Genomic DNA, 23506 nt, shown 5'->3' on the forward strand with positions numbered 1-23506 from the left:
AACCCCTCAGGTAAGTCTGCACTCGTTTTTGGACAGAACAACATTTCAATGTCTTTCTCAGCCCCCGTGTGTGTGCGAGGTCTCACTGTAGTGGTTTTACCTGGATGTAGTATCACTTTACTCTTGCCAGTACTTACCGGAATCCCCTCATTACTGGATTGGTGAGTATGCATCAGCTGGATAAAAGAGTCAATGTCAAAGGCGCTGCTCACAATTTCTGTGGCACTGTCTGTATGTGTAACACTTTGCTGTTGTTTCAGTTCATTAAACACCTCCTCTGTGACATTAAAGCCAATGATGGGGTCTTCTGCCACATTGGGGTCGCTGGAAACAAGTACTGGCACTAGCAGACTAGAACTAGCAGTGTCGGACATGCTTAGTTTGAATTCTACAGGTATCCACCCCATAAATGGTATCTCATGGTATCGTTCACGCTCTCCAATAAACATCACTTTAACAACTCAGGATGGTACGATAATAGAGAGAGTATCGTCTTATAAATACTTAGGTATCTGGCTTGATGATAAGCTGTCTCTCGGGGTCCATATTGTGAGCCTTTTAAAAAAACTTAGACCTAAATTAGGTTTCTTTTTTCGCATGAAAAAGTGTTTTCCTCATTTAGCAAGGAAAAGGTTAGTGCAGAGCACTTTCTTATCAGTATTAGATTATGGTGACCTCATTTATATGCATTCTTCCTCATCGCTATTAAACAAACTAGATGTAATTTACCATTCAGCCCTGCGCTTCATCACAGGTGCCCCAGCTAGAACTCACCACTGCATTCTGTATGAGGCTGTACAATGGCCCTCCCTCTCCCTTAGAAGGAAACTACATGCACTGATTTTTATTGCGAAAGCACTAATGGGTAAACTACCCCTTTACATTTCAAATTTGCTTTCCTTCCATAACAGTGTTTACAAAACAAGGTCATCAGAATATATGTTATTAACCACACCACTAACAAGAACACAACTGGGTACAACAGCTTTCTCATCATATGCACCAAAGGTCTGGAATGAACTTCAAGCCACTCTAAAGCTGGAATCACTCCCACCACTCAGTACCTTTAAAAACATGTTACAATCAGCTCTAAAAGAACACTGCAACTGTTTTTAACCTGATGCCTTTTATTTATTTTTAATTTGTTTTTTTTAGCTGTATGTATTAGCTTGTTTTTATATAGCCTGTTATGAAGTGTAATTTTAGCATTATAGTGTCAATTGTGGTGTACTTTGTTTGTGTGTGTGTGTGGCCTTGTGCAAATTCTGCAACTTCTTTTCTGCTGCCTGTCTTGGCCAGGACTCCCTGTGAGAAGAGTTACTGTAACTCAATGGGACCTTCCTGGTGAAATAAAGGTTAAATAAAATAAAAAAATAAAAAAATCTCTGTCTGATTGGCAGCAAGTCCATTTAGTGGTACTGGCCCTAATAGTTAATCTATTGCTCTGATAGTGCTATTCGGCAGATGCTCAACTCGCCATTCGTCATTTATCACAGTTGCTTGAGCGCCTGTATCCCACAGTGCTGTCACTTGCACATTATCAAAAGTACATTTTAACCATTTTTCATTCCCCAATTAGCTGGATAATCTTTTTACCTTGTTTTGCTGAGAGGTTATTAACTTTAGCGATTTCTGGTAATTTGTTTCTTTGTGCATCTTCCCCCGCTAGGTGTTGCTCAATCAACTTAACTGTTTTACACAGGGCTTTGTGTTCCTGCCATTGATGCTTCTGACATACCTTAGAGCAATAGACTGTAGCTGAACAACCTGTACATAACTGTAACCTTCTATTGGTGCCTTCTTCCTGCAGACAGAAATGGCACCATCGGGACTCTGATGATCGTGGCTGGGTCACTGCAGCAAACCCTGGTCATTTCCCTGCGCCTGGCATGGAACTCTGCATCCCCTGGAGATGTGGCCCAGCTCTCCACACCTGAAGCAGTGACTGCAGCGGTCTCCTCCTTTGTCCTGGCACGTCCCGCAGCCTCTACTCCGACACGGGTCCCTGTTGTCTGCCGTTGTCTGCTTTGAGTTTGTTGGTCTCACAGCACTCATGAAGGATAGCATCATCCGTTTAATTTCAGCTACCTCCGTCTGAAGCCCTCTCAGCAAGATGTTACCTCAGGCTCCGATGGATGCCGAGCTGCTTTTGTTTTTTCCTTGGAGGGCTCTTTGGTGTTCTTCTCTTGCTGAACCTGTTAGTTCTTCAGGTGATGTTGAAGAGCTGACCGTGTGGCATAGTCACCTGCTGCTCCCCTCTGCTGCCACCGACGGCTGTAGTGCGCCCCATGCTGGCCGCCGGCAGCCACTGCAACCCGAGTGCCGGTTGGTCGTCGAAGCCACAGGGAGAACCTTGTTTTTTTTGGTTTCTTTAAAGGTGACATGTACCACCAGGTGTGAGTGTGATTAGCCGTGACAAGCCCTTTGAAAATTCTGCCTCTTCTGACAACACAAGTTGGCGTGTCCACCTAGATGTATGACGGATAGATGAGCAACGTTTGCTACAGTCCACTGGGTAGGCTGGTAGACTGATCTATCCAGCACACATCTAGGTGGATTCACCCAAGGATTGTAACGGCTAACCACAATCACACCTGGTAGTCAATATGTCACCTTTGACGTCTGGTCTTTGGGCTTTCCCTCAAAACGGGACGAGGTGGTTGTTGTTCTCCGTCGCAGAGCACAAATAGTTTTTTTCATTGCTGCTGTTCCAAAATAAAGCCCTGGTCACCCTGGTGACCTTTGACCCCCAGATGCCAGAGATGCTGCACAACAACGCGGGCGAGCAGGGCGTGGGCCACTGCGGCTTCTTCCTGCTTCAGAACGCCGGCATCCTGCTGGGCTTCGCCATCATGCTGCTCATCGCCGGGTAGAACCCGGTATTCACCAAGTACTCTAGAACCCGTTACTCTTCAAGTCCTGTAGAGCCAGTACAGTTACAACCCGGTACAAAGTACTATAGACCCAGTACAGAACTGCTGTAACACTATGTGTAGTCCTGTACCCTAAACGGGTCCAGTAGGGTACATCTTGAAGCCGATACAGTACCTTCGGGCCGGTACAAGTTCATACTGGTGCCATGCTGTGATTTCATGTCATGACAAAACATGTTACATTTTTATGTACATTAAGATCGCCAAATGTTTTTTGTTACAGCGTAATTTCTTTTTTAATAGTCATACAAAGGTCATGTTTTTTTAGTAGTGTTGCAATACTTTAACCATTCTGTTTGGATTGAAACAATTGTCTACAAGGACGTATTTGATGGTATAAAGGTGTATTTAATATGATTGATTATTCAACCATTAATCGATATCCTTCATGCCCCCAGAGCGAGTCAACTGACCTGTGTTGGGTATGAAGACCTTTTCCAGGACCAGTATTTAAATGTTGTAAAACTGCTCGTCTTCATTTAATTAAATGTAGAAGATGGCGCAGACTAAACTGTATTTTCTTTGTCACTTTGATCCAACTGGTTTTAGTTCCTTTAGGGTCTGCTGAGGTGGAGACTGTTCGGGTCTCTAGGTTCAAGTTGTAAACACTGTCGCTGATTCACTGCACTGTGTTGCTTGTTACTGCTTGAAATTTTTGTTGAAAAATGGAAATGCATCTCATCGGAACAATGGCAGGGCATGTCATAAATAACAGTAAAGGGCTTATTCTTATTTGAAGAAATTACAGGCTTGCATTTGGCCATGCATGGGTCGCTAATGTACAAATACAAAAGTAAGTGGCTTGGTGTCTAAACTTTAATCAAACGTAACATTTCAATCTTCCAATATCCTCCTACCCCCAACATGCACTACTGAGTTGTTTTTCAAATTCAAACTGGGGTCACGGTTGAGCCAATGCCATTATGTTTTAGAGGTCTTTTTATTTGATCATGTCTTGCCTTCTGACTGCTGTTAGGGCTCCACTGTGATAGCCTACTGCTGTTAAACTGACCGCTCCTCTCCTACCCATAACCAGTATAATTAAGGTACCTTCTCATTTGCTTCTCATGCGTACCAGGTCTTTGGGCCGCTTGGTGTGTTTCTGTGTTTGTGACGCTCCAGAACAGAATAAAGCTGCTTACCCGAGCATGGCTCCGCTTTTATGAGCTGATATGACCTAATAACGGAACCCTACTACAGCAGTGGTTCTCAAATGGGGCTACGCGTACCTCTAGGTCTAGGGATACCGTGGAGTACTGCAAGGGATTCTCCGATTTTATTTTTTAATATTAAAAAAAAAAGGTAACTTATTTTTTTCATCCTGAGCAAGTTTAAATTCTGAAATAAACATTCTTTCCCATTAAACATGACGGCAAGCGTTTCACGTTGGTGCGTTAGTGAAGTTGAGTTTTTGATCAAAAATACCCCATTCGTCACGGCGCGGGCTTTCTTGGTTCACTGGAGAATGCGGGGCTGCGCACGGTGTCTAGACCTCTTTAGAATAATTTGAACACTCCCGAATGTTTAAAAAAAAATTATGAATGAAGACACCCGCATGCATGATTACGTTCACGTCTGAGTGTAGGCCACAAACGCGACTAACTATTTACAAGTGCAAAAACGCCAACGTATTCTGCTGACCACTTGTTTTTTATAAAAGCCTCGTAAGGACAGTTCCTCTGCGTCTCTCTCGTAGATCGCCCCATCTTTCAACGTCTTTGTTTAATACGACCGCATCACCTTCTCTCACATTATCAGCAACTCGTGGATTTCACTTTCTCTCAAGTTAACTGCTCATGATCATATCGCGCAGCCCAACACCACTACCCAAGCCCCCCCCCCCCCCCCCCTCGCATTTACAACAGAATGAAACCCAATAAACCACCAATGTGTGCAGGGTCCGGGAGGCTAAATCTGGGTTCTAGCTCAAGCAGGAAATTTACCTCGGGGAGTGTAAACGCGCGGACCGTGCCGCGAAAAAGGCGTGCGTAAAACGGCCTATTTGGTAGTGTAAAAACGCTCAGTGAGAGAGGGCTGTATCTGAGTAGAACGGCTCCAAATAAGCAACAAAGTCAGTTAAAGGTAATTCCGGTGTAAAATGGATTTGAGATATGTTTTGTATGATAACGAGTTGAAACGTTCGTTTTGGAGCACAAAGCATATAGACGCTTTCTTAAGTTGGCTGTTTTTAGCCGAATCTATCAAAACGCTATAAACTTGGAACTATGGGGCAGTGGTTATGGCAAAAACTAAATCGCTATTTTAAACCACTTAAAAGGCTAGAAGTAGCCCGACACTTCTTTGGTAGTACTATAATAAGGGTCTTAACATATGAAACGAGGCATTGAGAACTTTGTAAGTGTACAGATTGTTTATTAAAAATGACATTTTATACACACAATACCATCAGATCACCCGTCGACATCATTTTGTTTTCAAGACTCGATAGGTAGATTGACGAACAAAGAGATTGTGACAGTTTTTGCCAATCTACTTATCGAGTCTTAAAGGCACCCAGTGCAACTTTCGAGGCTTAAAAATAAACACATTCAATTTCTAGTCTTTTTTACACGTAGTAAGTTTCAATAACTCCATACCATTACATACCGACATTTAAGCAGCAAAGATGGAAAAATGGCTTCTCCCCACCGGCGATTGTTGTTGTTTACGATTTTCTATCAGTTCTCACCACACAACGACGTCTCATCTTTGCTCCTTGAATGTCGATATGTAATGGTATGGAGTTATATAAACTTACTATGTGTAAAAAAAATAAATAATTGAATGTTTATTTTTCATTGAATGTTTACATAAAGTTGCACTGGGTGCCTTTAAAAACAAGGATTGAGCGGATTGAGCCTTCTTTTTATGTCCATGATTGAGCCCCGGACAAACCCTTCTGGGTTTGTCCGTTGGCTTGTGTCGATACTTCAAGTGTCGATACGTCATCTGTAAGCGCAGGACCCAGAGTCGATCTGGCAGCCAAGTCAATCTGACACCCACAACGGTACATATGGCCTAGTGTGTGTGTGCCTTTATACAAAGTTAACACAAAACCCATCTCTGACTGTCGCCCCCTGCTGGTGGTTTCATGACCTCATTAAAACTGACAAGAAGGGGCAGCCTGCAAAGAATAACTTTAAACTAATATTGGAGAATATACAATGAGCATTAATCAATTAAAAAGGTTTAAAGTCAACACAGATCATTGTTATCATCTTTAATTCTCTTTTAGGTAACGCATGATCAACATGATTATACTTTAGTAAATACTAGAGCTGTCAGTTAAACGCGTTATTAACGGCGTTAACGCGAACCAATTCTAACGGCGTTAAGAAAATTATCGCGCGATAAACGCAATTATTTTATTTAAAAAAAAATATATATATTTTTTTTTTTTTCTTTAGCTCAAAACAAAGAAGCAGTAGCCTGACTGCTATGTTCAAATTATATTTGTTCAAAGCAGTCGTTTAATTCCACTATAGGCTCTTTTTTTGTATCGTCCTGTTTTGATCAGTATATGCCAATGTTGTTATCAATAAAAAATCATTTGCACAAGGCAAGCCGATGCACTTCACCATGTTGATAAGAGAATTAAAATGAGAAGAATTATGGGACAAAAAAATCAAGGGATATTTAGCATTGAAAAATAATTTGCGATTAATCGTGAGTTAACTATGACATTAATGTGATTAATCACGATTAAATATTTTAATCGCTTGACAGCTCTAGTAAATACCCAAAGGAGAAATATGTGTCTCCCGGGACCCAAACTTAAAAATAATGCATCATGAATTGCCATAACATCTACATTGATAAACTACTGATGAAGAACGCAACAAACCATGAATTAAAAAATAATAAGAAATGTATTCATCTCATGATAAAAGTACATCAGTCATAATCCAATGTGCTGAAGTGTGTGTTACGTATACATACAAATTTGCGAATTAACTTGAGAAATTAGGACACAGAAGCAGTAAGTCAATACACTCAGTGACTCAGTGTTCCAGCTTGAGTGGAGTATGCGGCCAAGCATATAAAGTACACAGAACAACAGAAATTAAATCAAAATCAGGGTAATAAACTCAAAAATAGGGGAATAAAATCAGGGGAATACATTTATTTGTTCATTTCAACATCATGATCTAGACTGAGCGAATCACAGAAGTCTCACTTCAATGTTACCTCAGCCAGAGAGTGAACAGGTTGTGGGGGGGCTCCAAACCCAGCATCTAGGCTAAACAGACCAGTGAAGCAAGGAAGAACGCTCCTCTATCTGAATTAGGAAAATGCATTCACACTTTACTTTGCAAATGCCGAATAAGAAAGACAGTTTAAAAACATTGCTATCAATTTCATTACTCTGTTAATTCTCATCAAGAGCGTCCATGTAATTAAATCAAATCGAGTAAAGATTATCGGAAAATAAGCCCTGGCAGGGCGAACCCGACGCGGTTAATTGTCAAAAAATAATTGACTGCCGGAAGTCGGGAAGGCCCATGCAAGTGAACAGAACATTCTACAGCATTGACAAGAGCCGTGTATTAAGAGCCTATATTAACTTCTTTTTTTGGGGGTTTGTGCTGGGAGAGGTACTAACCAGTGGACTGTCCTGCCGCAAAATTGAGTGTGCTGTGGCCCCACTAGCAACCTCCCCCGTGGTAATGGCCTTTTTCTTCAGCTCCATGAGTTTATTGATGCGCTCCAGGTAGCCAGGCTTGGCCTCTGACTTCTCTCCCTCTATCAGCAGGTCGATGTATTCAGGTGTTGAGATTGGATCGGGCCTCAGAGCGATCTCCTTCAGGGTGTTGAGACACTGGGCTGAGCGCTCCATCAGCCTGACCACCTCGTCCTCTAGGTGGTCGTAATCCAGCTCCATCTGTTTGATGATGTCACCAACGGACATGGCTTTCATAGAGGCCCTCGCATACTGTTTGTTCAACTCCTCGTAGGTTCGTTTTTTTTCCACCGTCTCGGAACCCCAGTAGAAAGCCTCCAGGGCATGCTTCGTTGTAGGGCACTCGCCTTTGCATTCTTTGCATTTACCAGCCCAGGTAAAGATCTCACAAAAATAATTTGTCACGGGACTTGGAATTGTGGGAAGAAACGTTACCACAGCCTTAACCAGGTCGATACCCGGCCTTACCCAGCATGATTTGTGGCAAGTGACATTACATTCCTCACAGTTCATTGAGTATTCTTCGGTTTTAACTTTAACAGGCCCGGTGACGCTGACCTCATAATCAAATTCCTTACTGTCTGCGATAGCTGACTCGTATGCTTGGAGAATTTGAGATTCTTTTTTAATCTCCTCAAGTTTAGTTAAGGCCAATTTCACTTTATTCTCGATATTCTCAATGGAGATCTCCAGCTGAGCTCTCTGTCTGAGCACCTCCTTGGTTAAGGTCAAGCTCTTGGTCTCAATGACTTTCAGATCAGAAAATAATTTTTTCATGTTTTTGGTTCCCATGTCCCAACACTTTTTAAGGCCTTCTTCTTCCTCATCATCATCATCATCATCCTCATCATTGTTTCCATCTTCTTCAATGTCACCCCCCTCATTTTCGTTGCATGCACCAGGTATAGAGTTATTGAATTTGAAGTGAATTGGTAAACCATTTTTCATTTTAGGACATGGGACCCCGAACTCATTGATCGCCCCGAGAACCAGAGGTTTTGTGTTATCTGCAAATGTCACCAGAATCCGGATGTTCTCTGCCACATCTTTGCCAAATATGCGGAGCACCGAATCAAAGACGTATTTCTGTGTCGTTGTAAGCCGAGCGAGAGACGCTTGGGCCACGAAGCAGATGGCATCAATCTCGCTGATTCCACTTTTAGCCGAGAATAAATTTTCTAGCTGACTCATAATCAACCCATCTCTTTCTATGCCTCTCGTGTCTCCGAAACCCGGCGTGTCCACAATAGTCAGGGAGTAGTCGATCTGGAAGCCCTCTCGGTGGTTGAGCTTGTACACGGTGACATTAGAGGTCTGGCTGTGAGCCTGAGACTTGGCCGTGCCTTCGTCTACCAACTTGAATCTAAAGGTATCGTCCCCTGTGACACCCAAGATGTAGTTGATCATCCTGTTGACCATGGTGGACTTGCCCGCCCCAGTGGCTCCTAGAACCATGATGGTGCGGTTCTTTTTACCACGGTTTTCTTTTCCAAACATGAAGCATTTGCATCCCTCTATCTCCATGGACTGGGCTTCCAGAGGAAGAGTGTAAACGTCCAGAGTACCTGAACGTCCTTCAATCTTCTTGCCTTCTATCTTAACAGCTTCTGCCAACCGCTTAGGGCAGGGCGAAACCGCTGTTTTAAAAGAATTAAACATTGTAGCAATATTTGTTAACTTCTCTGATTTCTGACTAATTCAAACGGTTGTAAGATCTTCTGAGGAGTTGAGAAGATAGCAGGAATTTCAGCCCTGACAATCAACAGTTTGTTCCCTGTCTGAAACCAGGTTGATCCTCGTAGAAATATCCCTGATGTGATCTGAAAATGAGACATAAACAGGTCAGGAAAACCTCTGCATGTTTGTGTACAGACATGCGTGCGTGTAACAGCTGGAGTCGGTACCTGAACGCTACACTGTCTGATGGGTTCATGCAGAATTGTGCATTTCTCCACGGGGCTCAATAAAGTGTGATCTTCTTAATCCCCCTAATAATGTTAAATATGACATGCAATGCACATGGATTAGCCTATAAGCCTTCATGTTTATACACACATCCCCCCTCCCCCCCTCTCTCTCCCCCACCCCTCTCTCTCTCTCTCTCTCACCCACAGCAAAAAGATTTGCAGCCCGGTTTATGTTCATGTTATACTAGGTTTGTTGATAGATATATGACAGTGTATATTCAGAACCATCTGTATACTTAATTATGTATGTTATGTTTATACTGCAACCAGGTCTGGTTATTGGAAACCTATTTTACGACAACACCCTAAATGGACTCTCCACGATGATTTGAATACTCCCATCACGCCTTGAAATAATTAAACTTTCATTTAGTGATACAACTCTGACTTTGAGCTGACAAATCGGTACCTAAAATTTTGAACCCTTCTTTTATTGTGCAACATTCATCTTTAGATTTAAATACTTTTGACGCCGGCACATGCATGGGCACTAATGTCCTTGTGCGTGAAGGTGCATAGACCTACTGTCCGGTGAACCGGACAGCATTTATCTAGAGTAGTCTGAAGAATGTCTGTTGGTTAGACGGCCCTATTTCTACCATTTCTTTGAAATCAGCTCTGTCTCTCTACCGCACCTCTTAAAGCTGAGATGGGATGGCAACAGCATTTCTTGGAAATGGTTTGACTTCAAATAATGAAAGAGCCAGTAGAGAGAGAGAGCGAGAGCGAGAGCGAGAGCGAGAGCGAGAGAGAGAGAGAGAGAGAGAGAGAGAGAGAGAGAGAGAGAGAGAGAGAGAGAGAGACCAAATCCTGGGCCCCTATACAAGAGGTACTGATGGGCCCCCCCCCGAATTCCCCCTACCAGCCCCCTGCGCTGAATTGTTGACGGGGGGGGTAGAGAACAATTGTTGACGAGGGGAGGCGGGGGGGGGGGAAGAAGACAAGGCCGTGTGCGACTCCTAACACTATGGGCTGGTGGATGATTCAATTTTTTTATTTTTTTTTCATTGCCACGGGCCCCCCCTCTGCCTTGGGCCCCCCCACGACTGCCTCACTTTCCCCCGCAGTCCGTCGGCCCTGTGTGTGTGTGTGTGTGACAAAATGTTCCAAAACAAATGTTAACTTAAATACATATAACTGTTTTATTCTGGTACTGTAGCAGGTCAATAAAGGTTTAATCATAGCAGTTGTGAGGTGGTCTATTCTTTACAATACAATGACGTGAACGCACCTGGCTGCATCGGTCTGGCCCAGGTCCAGCTTCAGCCTTCAACACAGAGATAAGACCAGCTCCGGGTAGACCTAATGAAATGCTCAGTGTTAAATACCGCACTTGATATAATATGAATCACAATGAAACGCCCATCCATTCCGTCCACTCGAGTGATAACGTTCCAAACGGGGGCACCAAATCAGTATCTCCCGCAACAACTTTATGGTATTAGGTGTCAATATAACTGATCAAAGCACGTTTCTGTCCTACCATGGCTGTCCCGGCTGAGAGCAGGATGAGAGCTCAGTCTCTCTACGGTGCCTCTTAAAGCTGAGCTGGGTGGGCTACACCCAGGAGGGGGGGTGGCTATAGTTCATTATTTGAAGTCACACCATTTCTAAGAAATCCTCCGGTTTCCTCCCCACCCTGTGGATGAACAAGGTAAGTGCACAAGAGCTGGAGTCGGTACCTGAACGCTACACTGTGATGGGTTCATGCAGAATTGTGCATTTCTCCACGGGGCTCAATAAAGTATCTTCTTCTTAATCCCCCTAATAATGTTAAATATGACATGCAATGCACATGGATTAGCCTATAAGCCTTCATGTTTATACACACATCCCCCCTCCCCCCCTCTCTCTCCTCTCTCCCCCCTCTCTCTCTCTCTCTCTCTCTAAACACACACACACACACACACACAGCACAGCTCACAGACATTTTTTACACCCTAAACAGTACAGTGGCCAGCGAAACTATTAAGTCCACGCGAGCGCGAATATTCATGATACGTATATCTCTGAACCAATCAGGAGGCAGGATTTTACTGGGAAAAAAAGATTTGCAGCCCGGTTTATGTTCATGTTATTCTAGGTTTGTTGATAGATGTATGACAGTGTATATTCAGAACTGTCTGTATACTTAATTATATATGTTTATGCTGCAACCAGGTGTGGTTATTGGAAACCTATTTTACGCCAACACGCTAAATGGACTCTCCACGGTGATTTGAATACTACTCCCATCACGCCTTGAAATAATTTAACTTTCATTTTGTGATACAACTCTGACTTTGAGCTGACAAATCGGTACCTAAAGGTTTTAACCCTTCTTTTATTGTGCAACATTCATCTTTAGATTTAAATACTTTTGACGCCGGCACATGCATGGGCACTAATGTCCTTGTGCGTGAAGGTGCATAGACCTACTGTCCGGTGAACCGGACAGTAGGCATCTAGAGTAGTCTGAAGAATGTCTGTCAGTTAGACGGCCCTATTTCTACCATTTCTTTGAAATCAGCTCCGTCTCTATGGAGGTAGATTTGTGTCTTTATTATGCAATCAAAAATAATAGGTTTGAGAGCAAAACTTTCCACACTGCAATCAAAAAATAGATTTTAGAGCAAAACTATCGACACTGCAATCAACTTTAACTTTAACTTGTCAACTTAAATACATATAACTGTTTTATTCTGGCGCTGTAGCAGGTCAATAGAAGTTTAATCATAGCAGTTGTGAGGTGGCCTATACTTTACAATACAATGACGTGAACGCACCTGGTCTGGCCCAGGTCCAGGTTCAGCCTTCAACACAGAGATAAGACCAGCTCCGGGTAGACCTAATGAAATGCTCAGTGTTAAATACCACACTTGCTATAATATGAATCACAATGAAACGCCCATCCATTCCGTCCACTCGAGTGATAACGTTCCAAACGGGGGCACCAAATCAGTACCACCCGCAACAACTTTATTGTATCAGGTGTCAATATAACTGATCAAAGCACGTTTCTGTCCTACCTTGGCTGTCCCGGCTGAGAGCAGGATGAGAGCTCAGTCTCTCTACGGCGCCTCTTAAAGCTGAGCTGGGTGGGCTACACCCAGGAGGGGCGGTGGCTAGCTCATTATTTGAAGTCACAACGTCTTCCTCCCCAAGAATGCAGACGAGTGTCTCCACCTCCTTGTTCGCCCAAGCAAGCGTTTTACGCGACATGTTAATTGTAAAGAATAATACCTCGAGGCTACTGTTTGTTTGTTTTTATCCCCGCGTCACCCGGAAGTGATGATTCTGTCGACCAATCAACGGAGGGGGTGTGTAAAAACTCCCTCTAGTCACTCAGCGGACTTTGCCGAGCGTACCTTTAGAGCATTGGTTCTCAAAGTGCGGCCCGCGGGCCAATGGCGGCCCGCGGAATCATTCCTGGCGGCCCGCAATGACATACATAATTATGTAAGTTATAAAAAAAAATAAAAAACTTTTTTTTTTTTTTTTTAATCAATATTAATTTAAAGAAATATAAAGAGAAAATTCGACTCTCTCTAGCTTTCAATTAAATCCTTTTACATTTTTTAGTTTTAATCCGGCTGTACATTACTTTGAAAGGGTGAACCTCAGTTTCATGATTTAGACCTCACTTGACCTCACTCCCAGAGGTCCACGGTGCGGGTGCAATGTTTTTTCTCACCACTGGGATGCTGACGGCGTATCCCGCCAACATTTTTTTTCCTTTGGCGCCCCTCAGTCAAATTTTGGGTTCCTAAATTGGCCCTCGGTTGTCAAAACTTTGAGAACCCCTGCTTTAGAGTATGAACTAAGACACAGGGCGAACTCCCATCTGAGGCCTCAGATTATTGTAGTGTATGCCTGCATTTTCTTTGTTTCCCATACATAGACCAATGTGTGGCGGCGCTGCGCCACACATTGGTCTATGTATGGGAAACAAAGAAAATCAAAAGCAGCACACCAGTTCCTGACGAAGGTCCCGCTGGCTCTCCAGGTCGCCCTCCAGGACCTCCAGAGACAGTTTATCCCCTAGAGGAGAACAGGCAGTATGCCTTGAGGTGGTGGACGTCCTCTGACCTCCCTGGTGGGTCTGTGGGGGTCTGGGATCATGACAACAGGCAGTATGCCTTGAGGTGGTGGACGTCCTCTGAGCTCCCTGGTGGGTCTGTGGGGGACTGGGATCATGCGTATCATGGTCTTTTGCTGGTCCATCAGGATTTGTTGGTTAACCAACAGGTCAAGCAGAAGAGCTGAACAATAAAAAAAAAGCAACATTTAGTAGGCTTATAAAAAGGCAGTTTTAAATCCTCAACGCATTTACTTTTGTATTGTCGTGGCAATTTCTCTATCAGAATTTGCGTCTAAGACAGGTAAGATATTTAGATGCAATAAGCACACAATACTTGTAGACAATTGGTGGTCATATAAATTTGTAATAAAAGTACGAACAAAGATGCATCACAACATGCATCAACAAACAACATAACAGGCATACACAACAATAATCTGAGGCCTCAGATGGGAGTTCGCCCTGCGTCTTAGTTCATACTCTAAAGTCCGCTGAGTGACTAAAGTCAGGAGTTTTTATACACTTAGATCGGATCCTTGATGGCAGTGGGCCCCCAATAAACCAAAAGCCTTTATTAACCAGATATACAAACCCTAAGTTCATAAAGAAAAACGTAACATGTAGACTTTCCATCACAGTATGTACATTCATTTTTATTTATTTACGTATGTATTTATTTATTTATCTATTAATTTGCCCAGCTAGCTATCAATTCATCTATTCTATTCCAAGGATATATACTCTTATATATAGTGAATATATCCCTCATATATCAAGTGAAGGCTGGAGGAGTGTAACCCATTAATCCTTCCCACACATTTGATCCCAGCCTCTGATAGCATGATGGCCTTGCTGAACTCTGACCCCGGGCTGACAGATTGGCCCAGATAAGGTGTCCCTACCACCTCCACCTTGGACCCCGGGCTGACAGACTGGCACTGATAAGGTGTCCCTACCACCTCCACCTTGGACCCTGACTCTGCCATGTCACCTCCACCACAACTCGTGACCATTGCCTGGCCAAGGGTTGACCCCGGGGGATTAAGTGCTGGAGGTGGGCGTCAATATAGATCTATTTTAAACACCTAGGAATTGTTATTATTTCAACTTTCAACTTAATTTTCCATCGTGATTGCCTAGTTTATTAGTGAACAACAATTTACATATTTTATCATCTATCATCTCCACTAAAAAAGCTACTTTTAAATTACATTTTATTTAAAACGAAAGCCTACAATTACTTCTGCAATTCTACGACCTGAAAATCCTGAGGCTCCTATTGGTCACTGGGACCTCATAACCCCCACTCTGACGGGGTCTATTATGAGGCTCCTGATTGGACGGTCCAGAGACAGCAGGGGCCTCGGGGAGGTTTAGGAAGGCCTGTTTCTTTCCTCCTAATCCTCCTAATAATGTTAAATATGACATGCAATCGAGAAAGTATTGCACGCATATCACATCATCAAGTGTGTGTGTGTTTGTGAGAGAGAGAGTTTGTATGTAGCTCATGTGTGAAATAAGTGTGTGTACTGTAAGTGAACTCTTTGTCCCAAAAAATATGAGGTATAGAAATATATCTATGTGGAAAAGTATACAAACCAAAACATGAATTTGCTACCTACGGGACATGCGTGTATATGTTGCGCATGTGAACTGTGTGTGTGTGTGTGTGTGTGTGTGTGTGTGTGTGTGTGTGTGTGCGTGTTGAGAGAGAGAGAGAGAGAGAGAGAGAGAGAGAGAGAGAGAGAGAGAGAGAGAGAGAGAGAGAGAGAGGATGTGCATATAAACATGAAGGCTTATAGGCTAATCCATGTGCGTTGCATGTCATATTTAACATTATTAGGAGGATTAAGAAGAAGATACTTTATTGAGCCCCGTGGAGAAATGCACGATTCTGCATGAACGGTTGAGGGAACCAGATTCGTCAGTCTTGTATGCAGCTGTTTACAGTAATGCTGAAAACTGATGAAAACTTCTTCTGGGTCACATTAAGTGAATGCAATGGTAATGGAATATTTTTAACTAAACTAATCACCTAAATATTGCCGGTGTATTTGATTGTTTTCATACATATGGCATAATAATGAATTCCAAAAGATTTAGCGCCTTATCAGCGGGCCTGTTCAGGGTTAACTGAGACGGGAAAACCATGACAGGTAAAAACATCCGCATTCAAGGCCAGTTTCACCACGCCCAAGTTGGTTCTTGAGAAATTGCCTGACAGGTAGAAGAAAGTAGCCACCCAAGTAGATGGGTGGAAAATAGTTGAGGTTAGATTAACCGGTTATTCTTTATGTGTGGCATGGGATTCTGTTTATGTAACTACTCTTCTGGGGCCGTATTCACAAAGCATTTTATCTTACCGCTAGGAGTGCTCCTAACTCGCGCTAAAACATTTTACGTAGGAGTTTTTTCTTAAAAGTTATTCACAAAGCCGAGACCTACTCTTACTAAGGATAAATCACAAAGAGTGAACTAAGAGTGACGCGCCGTTGCTATGGATTACGTCAATTCTCGTGCACGAGTTTAGAAGCGATCAGTTCGGTGATTGGTTGTTCAGACGAGCCCACTGAATCACCGAAAAACAAGGAAATAGCCTAGGCTAGAAATGAATTCCTATTAAGTAGTTATAGTGCAGTTAGCAGAATACACGCATGATGACAATTTTGTGCAGACAACGATAATGACGTTGTAGCCTGCACGTTCAAGAGAGAGAGAAAGCAAACAATAAAAATACGTAAAATTGAAAAGAAAATAAATGTTATGAACTACACAAGTGTTGACTGATTTGTGCCAAGGTGTTTACCTAAAATGTGTTTTCAAAGTGATCCCTAAATCATCGTCTGGCTGTGGAATGTTCCTCCGCTTGCAGAGGTTGTGTGGAATGGCACATACAGTGATTACTGTGCTTGCCCTCTCTGGGGTGAGGCGTATTTCGCCGTGGAGGACATGAAACCGACGTTTCATCTGCCCAATTCCTCTCTCCACAACATTTCGTGTATGTTTGTGTGCGCTAGCATATATGGAAGAAATTATCAGTAAACAATAATAAATATGGATTCAACAAATAAAAGGCGTCAAAGGGCCAATACGATGTGTTTTACGCATAGGACTAAGCGTAATCTGCGTAATCACTTACATGTTATACTTTAACTGTGCTCCCGGTTGTGGATTGAGGTAGGGTGTCTAAAGCCACGTCTTGCATGGATAGTCACTGTCACCCAGCAAGTGACACCCAACTGGTACATCTCAAAAAGCTGCCTCAGACCGCTCACCATTAAAATGCGCGAATCATGGGTAGCTGAAGATCCAGGCCACTTTGCAACAACATCCAGTAGGCTATGTTCAAATTTGCATCAAAAACAACCTGCGTGTTGATGGAATGCACTTTCTTCCTATTGACGAACACGTCCTCGTCTTTTGATGGCGCAATTATTTTTATGTGCGTCCCGTCAATAGCACCGACCACACCGGGCATACCTGCAATTGCCATGAAGTTGGCTTTTATCCTGTGTAATTGTTGAATGTCCAAAGGAAAGTTTATGGCACGGCTGACTGATGGTTGCGATATTTTTAAATCGTCGGCATTGCAAAGTTGCATTTCGCCTGTTGCTAAAAAACGTAGTGTGGCCAAACATTTTATTTCGGGACTAATCGGATTATTGCTGTTAGTCTGGGATATTATTGCATCGCGCATTAACTCCACAACAAGTTTAATACCCTAACATTTCGTCTCGCAGGCATTTTACGATTCTTTGTGAATAGGTCTTACTGAGTTAGGAGTCCTCTTGAGGACTTTTAGGCTCTCCTAGACTTAGGTGCTACTTTTAGGCCTAAAATACTTTGTGAATTGCTCTTAGTGAAAAAAGTTAGGAGTCCTAAATTTAAGAGTGACACGTCCATTCTTTTTAGGAGTTACTCCTAAATTCGCCAGTTAGGACCTACTTTTAGCCCTAAGATCCTTTGTGAATACGGCCCCTGAATTATAAGTTCAATAGACTTCAGTGATCAAATAAGACGTCTGGTCACCTTTTATGCCTCTACTATGGCAATCAATGTGTACAGGTTAAATCAGCCGTCTTCACACACCGTGAACTCTGCAATAAACCGATTTAAACCTCATCATCACATATCGTGATTCTGGAGGAGCCGAGTTAAACCAACCTAGGTGGAGTGTGACAACGGACCTGGCTACACGATAAAAATGAGGATGACACACACCCAACCAATGCATGTTTCTGACCAACAGAATTTTAGATAGATGTCTGTTCCCTTTCTATTTTGCCTTATCTCTATTTTGACCAAATGTCCTGGATTTGTACATACCTCACATCGATGAAAGCATCGGTTGTGAGTAAACAAAGCAAGGACGTATAAGGCAAGTACACACATAAACCGATATTTGTACTATGCAACTCATTGGCGTTTGTAGCCAAAATCACCCTAAGTAAAAAGGTTACTACCATTTCCTATGGAGTCGGATGGTACTCTTTCCTGGCAGAAGCATCTCAGTAACGAGGGCACCAGATTCGGCTGTCTTGTATGCAGCTGTTTACAGTAATCCTATAATGTATATTTTGACTATTAGGCCTAAGGATAATGTGCGCTTATGTTACCAAAAATAACTTTAAAACGGCGGCCAATATGTTACGGTTCATGAAAGCATGTTCAGTCTTAATTGTTGTAAAAATTAAAATGTCTTCTGGGTCAATTTAAGTGACTATAATGGTAATGGAAGGTTTTCAACTTTACGTAAACTTAATATTGCTGGTGTATTTGAATTTTTATATTTGATTTTTATAATGATGGCATAATAAAGAATTCCAAAAGATTTGGCCCCTTATCAGCGGGCCTGTTCAGGGTTAATTGAGAGGGGAAAACGGTGACAGGTAAAAACATCCGCATTCAAAGCCAGTTTCAACAAGCACAATTTGGTTTCTGAGAAATGGCCTGACAGGTAGAAGGAAGTAGCCACAAATAGATGGGTGGAAAATAGTTGAGATTAGAATAACCGGTTATTCTTTTTGTGTGGATTGTACTTCAGCTTATGTAGCTACTAAACAGACTGCAGGCCATCTCGTTGTTGTCTGTGAACAGGCCTATCACTGTTGTATCGTCTTGGAACTTATTCACCAAGCACTGGCCCGAGCCCGTGCACGTTCTCTCTGAGCCCGGCCCGGCACGACACATTAACTGTAATTATGAGCCCGAGCCCGATTTCAACCCGACATAATACATGTGTAACTTTGTACAATTTTTTTACTTAGGCCTACAATACATTATTGTAGGCCTACATTATACAAGGCCTGAATACATTATTCCTCACATATATATTTAGCGTCTAGCGAAAAGGTTTAAAGCGTCTTAGAGTACCATATTAAGCGCTATATAAATTTCTTTCATTATTATTATTAATATTATTATTAACGAAAACAAGCAGCTGGGCACAATTTGATACGGGCTTAGGCTCACATGTGCAAGCACCTCTGTACACACTACACATTGGGGATGTTGTATTTCGTTGACAATGACGCATGTGAATCTATACTGTAAATATTCCTCTCGATACTTGCGACACTTCGAGGAAGGCTGATCCGACTGCTCATGGACCCCCTTATGGCGGGCACCTCTTCCCGCGCCAGAGGTCGATGGCCAAGGCGATCCTCCGCTCTCCTCTGCTACCCTCTCCGCTGGCTTCTCTGCCTCCTCCGCTGACCTCTCTGCCCTCTCCTCTAGCTTCTCTGCCTCCTCCTCTGGCCTCTCTGCCCTCTCCTCTAGCTTCTCTGCCTCCTCCTCTGGCCTCTCTGCCTCCTCCGCTGGCCTCTCTGTCTTTTCTTTGCTCGGTATTAACCAACGTTTCATTTTGAAAAATCATCACAAAATCATCAATGAGCTAGTTCAGAGACAATCTACTGGTCCGCTTTGTGATGTTTACTGTGGAGCCGTAAAGTGACCAGACACCTGCGAATGATGCTATCGTTAATATGTCGTAATCACCTCAGGAGAAAAATCTGTCGTTTTAATTAAATTTTAACTACCATGTTTCATAATTTTGGCTGAATTTTTCTGTACTTTATTTTTTCCAAATTTATTTGATTTATAGAAATCATTCCGCGACCCACCCCTCGGCGTCCCGCAACCCCACTTTGGGAACCCCTGATCTAGAAAAAGGCACATTTTCTGTCTGAACAGTGAGATAGCCTCACTTAGATCCGGTTCGGACCAGTTCATCATCGGTAGATGTGATGCCATTTCGTCTTTTCTTGCACTTAATCAACCTCTGACGATATACAAATTATCCTCGGACAATTATGTTGACGGAGAGTGGTCTTATCGCTGTTTTTCATAGGTAACCATTACCGCTGCCACCATGAAGTGATATTTAGAGATAAGGAAGAAGACTTGCGGATAAGATCCAACGTGTCTTTACTTTGGCTTAGGTTCAGGAACAATACAACACCGGTATTCCTACGCTGTTCATGAGGTGACGTATCACTCCGCATAGCTATAAGCTATAATACATATACTGGGTAGGAGGTGACCGTTAATTTCACTTTTCGAGACACAAGAGGGGACTTGCAGCTGAGTGAACAGAGAAGGAGCACTTCCTACTGCAGCTGAAACACAAAGACACTATCTTTGTCCTAATTTTTCAAGTTAATTGTTCAAATTCTTTTCTGTACTTAACAGACACATCAGGACATTGAATTATGGCTGTGATGTTTCGTTCCATTTGGGAACATGTTTGGTTTCATTTAGCTTGTTTCACATATTTTAATTAATTAATTAAGGGCGCCAGAGGGCGCCCCGAACACATTTGCCGCTAATTTGAAATATTTATTTCGAAATTTTGACTATTGGTCATGTCTCAGGTGTTTGGCTAATTTAGAATCGCCCCTGCCTGCTTCAGAATGGCTGGCTACGTGCATTCACAGACCTGTCCTTAAAACAACCCTAAACGTTAGTTTTCAGAAATGTGCAACTCACTGAGTGGTGTTCGTTGATGTTCCAAATGAAATATCGTAGCGAAATACAGTTTATATCGTGTTTCATAGCACATTTTAGCATTTTGTAAATCCCATTGATTATTTTCCCTCGGTTCTCCATCTTAACAGTAGGGCTAGAACGGAGCAAAAAGACTACAACCAAATGTAAACAGCCCCACTTTCCGTTTCCGGCCAACGAGCAATGAGTCTTCTAACCGAACTCGGTGAGTGGCACATTTCTGAAAACTAAAGTTTAGGGTTGTTTTAAGGACAGGTTTGTGAATGCATGTAGCCAGACAGTCTGAGCAAGCAGGGGCGATTCTAAATGAGCCAAATACCCGAGACAGGAACTCTATTTCATCCTTGACAAACCAGCAAGGGGGCTCAATGTTCAAAATACAGGAATTGTCCTTTGAGTACTAGAATACTAAAAGTACAAATATAGTACTTAGCATTGTGTAGCATCTAATCATAGCTATCTTTGTTGCACTGGGGAATGGGTTAACCTAATGATGGTTAGTGCTTGGCACTTGGTTCTATGAACATCCCTACTGTACCGACAGCGATATATTGTTTCTCATTTTGTTTCAGCGATATATTGTTTCGTTATATACCAGGATGAATAAAGGTTAACATCTTGCCAGATCCATAGGGTTCAACCAAAACACCACTCACAAATACTCTGTTACATCATATTTACCAGGGATCAGTGAGTCGATCACAGTCGTAGAGCATCCCAAGACTGAAGGGCCGGCTGCCAGCACTACGGTCTTACCACTCTCCACGGCCATCTGAAAATACACACACACACACACACACACACACACACACACACACACACACACACACACATACACATATTTTTGCCACACAGTAGCTTACAAACAGGACTGGTTTCTGGCTGCTTCATGAGAATGCAATCGTACAAACGATAGATGTGCAACTTGGGCATAGATGGCCCAGAGCTTAGAGAAGCAGCCTAGTTACCTGAAGGCGTTATTCAAAGCAGGGAAATTGGGAGGAGGTGAAGCAGCATTTCTAAGTTTGCTGCTAATGATTTCAGTAGATCGCAGACGGATATAAACTAAAATACAAAAAAGCCTTTTTCCAGATTATTTCAACATAATAAATTCCATTACATTTATTTCCATTGGATGATCTTACTTCTCAAATACAATTAAAACCTAATTTAGTGAGACTTCTCACCATAGCCCATAATAACACAACTAGGAGGTTGTTTTATACAAACTTCGAAAGAAAATGGAAAAAATAAAACAACAAAATCATATAAACAGGCCTTTGCTCAACCTCAATGTAACTCTATATTTAATAAACTCCTGCAGGGCAAAATCCGAACAACATAATGTAAAATAAATCCGCTCTCCTACTTCATTAGGTAGTACATCCAACATTCACCAGAAAACCCGTAAGTATGTATACATTGGCATCTTTAACAGAATACATTCCTATATCAAGTGTTGGAGCTCCCTCTGCTGGACGTACTATGTAGGCTCTCTAGTGTGTCGTAAAATGCTCTGGGGTCTCATTTATAAAACTGTGCGTGGGATCGTTACTAAAAGTGTAAGTACGCCCAAAAGGCAAGTTTTGCGTGCGCCAAAAAATATTCAGATTAATAAAACCCTGCGTACGCACACCGTACGCAATCTTTGCTTTATAAATCAGAGTGCCTACAAGTGTGCGCAGTAGGGCCGTAACGATACACAAACTCACGATTCGGTTTGTATCACGATTTTTGACCCACGGTTCGATACATCCCACGATTTTTTTAAATTTAAAAAGCATTTTATTTAAACAACACTTATATACCAATTAACTTAATGTAACATTTAATAACAAATAATTTGGAACACTGAACAGAATTGAACAGAAAGAATACTATTAAAGTATAGCTAAATTAATAAAGAAATAAACAAAGATTGCAGTTGGAGGATGCTTTTTGCTGGTAGGCAAAAACCCTCAACTGTTTGGTTGGTTTAGTCAAATATCCTTATTAGAGCTTCTTATTAGGCTATGTAGCTTAAATAATGACATAATCAGGCCGTATAGAATGCAACATGTTTAATAGCCTGACTTTCAATAGATGGGGAAAAACATGAACGTCTAACATGAACGTCGCAATAACGAGGCATAGTGTTACGAGTAGCATACGTGTGTGCGCGAGAATGGCAGTGTGCGTATTAGGGCTGTCACTTTTTCCAAAAATGAAATTCGAACGAATTTCGAATGTCCATAATTAATTCGAATACATTCGAATACATTCGACCCCCCCCCCCCCCCCCATAGAACACGACAACAGTCTTGATTTTTTATGTCGCTCTCGTATACCTCACGTATACCTACTGAATTCATAACAGCACAGGATAAAAACACATCTTTGATAACACATTTGTAAACACAACAAGAGGAAGCTCCGACACACAAGTGCGGCTGTCTTTTACACATTAACAATAACTGCTCGGAGCGCGATATGCAGAGCGCATGTCGTCCATGGCACACACAGCCTATATAAACGAACAATCTGTGAGGCCGACCTCCAACACGGCATGCTGCTCTTTTTATTCCTTACGGAAAGAAAATTACAAGTAGTCTCGCAGCTCTCCGTTACCGTTGCAGCTGCTTGTGTCAGCCGTGCTGTATAAGTCCCCAAACAGGCTGCCCATCGCGCCCAGCGCAGCAGCGGACTTTTCTCCCTGTCGTGTGCGATCAGTGTCGGTCTCCGTTTCAGTGAGCTCGTGTGAGAGGCTTTCAGTCACGAGATGTTTCTGTGCAGGGGAAAGGTGGACTAACCGGGAGAAGCGGGGATCCAGGAGGGCCGCTTTATTGAGGAGAAGCCACTCGCCGCTCTCTTCTTTATAGCG

The 23506-nt window shown here is 42.5% G+C and overlaps 3 protein-coding genes across 5 annotated transcripts in view; 2 read left to right on the top strand and 1 right to left on the bottom strand.

Annotated features, from left to right (window-relative positions):
* The window catches only part of slc39a6 (solute carrier family 39 member 6), a 583352-nt gene extending 579908 nt beyond the window's left edge, over positions 1-3444 (top strand). The window contains exon 14 of the transcript XR_009526876.1: positions 3187-3444. The gene's annotated coding sequence lies outside the window, so the exon portion shown is untranslated. The remainder of the gene's footprint in view (positions 1-3186) is intronic.
* LOC132462545 (uncharacterized) overlaps positions 1-12669 on the bottom strand; it is a 570484-nt gene extending 557815 nt beyond the window's left edge. For both annotated transcript variants that reach the window (XM_060058103.1, XM_060058102.1), the window contains exons 1-3: positions 12590-12669; positions 12347-12408; positions 10813-10883 (exon numbers count right to left, since the gene is read on the bottom strand). Coding sequence is in view for 1 of the 2 variants with exons in the window: in XM_060058102.1 (XP_059914085.1) it covers positions 10813-10822 (10 nt within the window). In the remaining variant the exon portion in view is untranslated. The remainder of the gene's footprint in view (positions 1-10812; positions 10884-12346; positions 12409-12589) is intronic.
* The window catches only part of wdr33 (WD repeat domain 33), a 373687-nt gene that overhangs the window by 256883 nt on the left and 93298 nt on the right, over positions 1-23506 (top strand). The window lies entirely within an intron of this gene.

Source organism: Gadus macrocephalus, chromosome 8 (genome assembly GCF_031168955.1).
Source record: "Gadus macrocephalus chromosome 8, ASM3116895v1".
Taxonomy (NCBI): Eukaryota; Metazoa; Chordata; class Actinopteri; order Gadiformes; family Gadidae; genus Gadus; species Gadus macrocephalus.